This window comes from Etheostoma spectabile, chromosome 9 (assembly GCF_008692095.1).
Source record: "Etheostoma spectabile isolate EspeVRDwgs_2016 chromosome 9, UIUC_Espe_1.0, whole genome shotgun sequence".
In the NCBI taxonomy this organism is placed as follows: Eukaryota; Metazoa; Chordata; class Actinopteri; order Perciformes; family Percidae; genus Etheostoma; species Etheostoma spectabile.
In genome coordinates, this window is record NC_045741.1 from 4,672,863 (window position 1) to 4,676,178 (window position 3,316).

Sequence of the window (3,316 nt, forward strand, 5' to 3'; positions counted from 1 at the left end):
CAATCACCTCACTAATTGAACACAACACTGCTATTATTTTGAACATGCCCCTTTTAATTATAGATTCAATTCCACAGAATGAGCAGCATGACTGTTGGGTCTGTTGGTTTTCTATGACTCTACAACACTTACTAGTTAATTCTTTGCCACGTAGAAATATCACTTCTACCAAAAATGATTTATGAGGTTAGTGATGTTGGACGGCACACAACTGTATATAGTCATAGTGACACTGTGAGACAGATGCAGAGTGAGACAGACAGATGATCAGACTAAAAACAGACAGGCAGCCTCTCATGTCCCGTTACTGGTTTTGGCACAGACCCTTTGTTAGAGCCAACATCTGTTCACTGGTTTCAACTAGCTGGCTCAACTGCAGTGGAACAGAGATCTAATGAGACATGCAACCTCCTGACAACGCCGATCCAAGCAGCCACGCTCTGTCATTTCACTGACAAATGAGTGAATAAATGAATAAAACAGAGGACATTCTTATATGTGTGTGTGCATGACAAAGCAAGCATACTTTTGTGGCTTATAACATTTCACATCGTGAGTTGATTAGCGGCTGTTGTGGGGGGGGCCCTGAAGTCGATGTGTACATAAACTTGTGAGATTTAAACCCATGTCATTGTGAAATGTGTTTAAAAGTTATTGGTTCCAGTGAAGAGAATCTCTGCTGATCTGTAGCCATAATGTGTAGTGAGGTCAAGGTGAATGTTGAATAACTGAAGCTGGGTGAGAACCCCAATATGGCGTCCTAATTGAGATAAATGGCTGATTACAGAAATGTGTTCAGCTGTGCATTTGCTTGCAGATGATGTTCCTCTCGCAATTCCTTTTCATATGCGACCTAATTGGTCTAATAGGAAGCCAAACATTGCCAGATAGCCTTTGACCCTCATCTTCTGAGTGGAATTAAAGTAAAATTAGTAAAGTTAGATTGACTACTCATTATGACAGAAGTTGTTCTTTTATAACCGCTGTTTTGTACTTTGGACTTTTTCCCCTGACAGCGCAGAGGACCCATCAAGAGGCACCCCCCAATCCGAGCCAACACCGCGGACGAGGCCATCGAGAAGATGCTGGAGCAGAAGAAGATCTCCAACAAGATTAACTACGACGTCCTGAAGGACCTCTACATCAAGCCGGGCGCTAGCCCGGCTCGCCAGGCCGAGACCCCGAAAAAGGAGCCGTCTGCCACCAAGCTGACGGGACGCAACCGCCAGCCCGCACGGGCTCCACTCAGCCTCAGCACGCCGCTCAGCACCCTGGGAAAAAGGTTGGTGGACGGCATGTTTTATACTTGTGAGCAGGTGAATCAGTCAGGTGTCTGTACCCGGTCTCTTTAGAATAAACCACAAAGTATATTCGTTGGTCTAGGTTAACAGTCCAAAAACCGGATCATAACATGAACCATTGTGCAGATGATCCGACTGATCATTGACACTGTACAATCCCGACTGATATATTTCAGCACACAAAAACAGGTTCACACCATTTCTTAGTTTTCACGAATTATTCTGGGAAATGCAGGAAGTTGCAAACGGAAGTCAAAGGGGACAAATCAGCGTTCAGAGTCCTGGGGACACTGACAGAAAATCACAGTGTGTGTGGCAATATTAGCCTTGCATTGAGTGTACTGAGATATGGTACATTGATTGGTTGATGACAGAAGGTTTACATCCATTTTGATAGACTGTTATTGGCCATTTCATAAACATTATGGATAGAATAATTTGGTTCCAGTGTCTCCAATGTGAAGATTTACTGCTTTTCTGTGTTTTATGTTGTAAATTGAATGTCTTTGGGTTTTGGACTGTCTGTTTAACAAATCCAGCAGTTTTGGCTCCACAGTCTTGTTTGGACGTCTTAGCATTATTGTTTGACATTTTATAGACAAAATGATTAGTTGCACCACTGAACATAATCTACATCTGCTGCAGTAGGAAATTCCAATCATCCGCTGGTATTCTTTAGGTAATAACTGTCTAATCAATCAATCAGCTCATTTTAGATCAAATAGATACAATTTAATGTATTTAATACCAATTAAATACATTAAGAAAATGGACAATAAAACAAGAACTATTAAAACCACCATCACATGAATTCATTCTTAAAGAGGAAAATGAACTTGTATATAACTTTAGAGATATTTAGTAGCCCCTTTTGGGAAGTAGCTAAGTACATTTACCCAAGTACTACACTTTTCTGACTACTTGTACTTTATATAAAGTTATTGGTTTGGAGTAATCTCGCCCTAGGGTTCTTTTGCACCACGTCCTCGAGTCCACAAAACCCCACCTACTACTACAGTTCAAGTATTGTACTATTTACTCAACTGCATATGTCTGATATCCACTTAAAAAAAACAAATATTTCATTCAAGCTGTTTGTCTATTTCTCTTTGTTAGCATCAGATCTAATGTCCAAGTCTCCTCCATATTGTGCGCATGTTAAGGAGCTGCGATGGATGTTGAGTAAACACATACTCATCAAATAACAGCTGTTGTATTAGCATCTTTTAAGTGGTCCTTTTCCATTCCTGCCTATCATGTTAAATACTTCTGAATTTAATTAGATAATAACTTTGTGCTCTCCACTTGTTACCACCGTTACCTGTAATGTAAACCACCAGCACACTCCTTATAAACAACACCTAACGTACATGAATCCATATTTAATTATGTTTCCTCAGTCCCTCAGTTAATAATCCTCAATGCAAACAGCAGATGCTGGATTGAATGAAGGCGCGATGGATGCAGAGTGTTTGCTCGTGTCTGATGCAACACCAGCCGTTCCTCCTCTGCCACTGGGGTCAAAGCCACTCGCTTTTTGTTTAGTTTTTCTGGCACAAGACGGTGGCTTCACTCCATAATGATGAGGCGGCTCTTCTCCTGTCGCCCAGAATAATCACCTGCGACAGGAGGACAGATGCTCAGTTTTGTGAGTTTTTTTTTGTTTGTTTTTTGCTTCTTAACTCTTGTGGGATTTTCTCTTCTTCCACCTTCTCTGCCAGGATTTGTCTCTGGCTGTTGCGCCCCCCCACCCCCTCCCCACCAACAACATGCATTCAGAGGACTGATCCACACCAAGCCTTTCAGACAGCTTTTAATGGGTTTTTTTTGCAGCGAGGAGAAAAGCTAAAGGTTTTTTCAGTTGGTGTGGTGTAGGTGGAAATTGGTTTCCTGTGGTTCTTTTAAAAACTTAAAGCCCTTTCAGTTAATGTTGGTTTTAGGTACCATCTTAAAGCTTTATAGGAGCCCTATAGAGGCAGCTATTTAGTGATTAAGGGACACCCCCCCCCCCCCCC

At 41.7% G+C, this 3,316-nt stretch overlaps 1 protein-coding gene across 2 annotated transcripts in view; it reads left to right on the forward strand.

Moving 5' to 3' along the window:
- brf1a (BRF1 general transcription factor IIIB subunit a) overlaps positions 1–3,316 on the forward strand; it is a 206,738-nt gene that overhangs the window by 149,588 nt on the left and 53,834 nt on the right. For both annotated transcript variants that reach the window (XR_004333450.1, XM_032525603.1), the window contains exon 16: positions 1,017–1,282. Coding sequence is in view for 1 of the 2 variants with exons in the window: in XM_032525603.1 (XP_032381494.1) it covers positions 1,017–1,282 (266 nt within the window). In the remaining variant the exon portion in view is untranslated. The remainder of the gene's footprint in view (positions 1–1,016; positions 1,283–3,316) is intronic.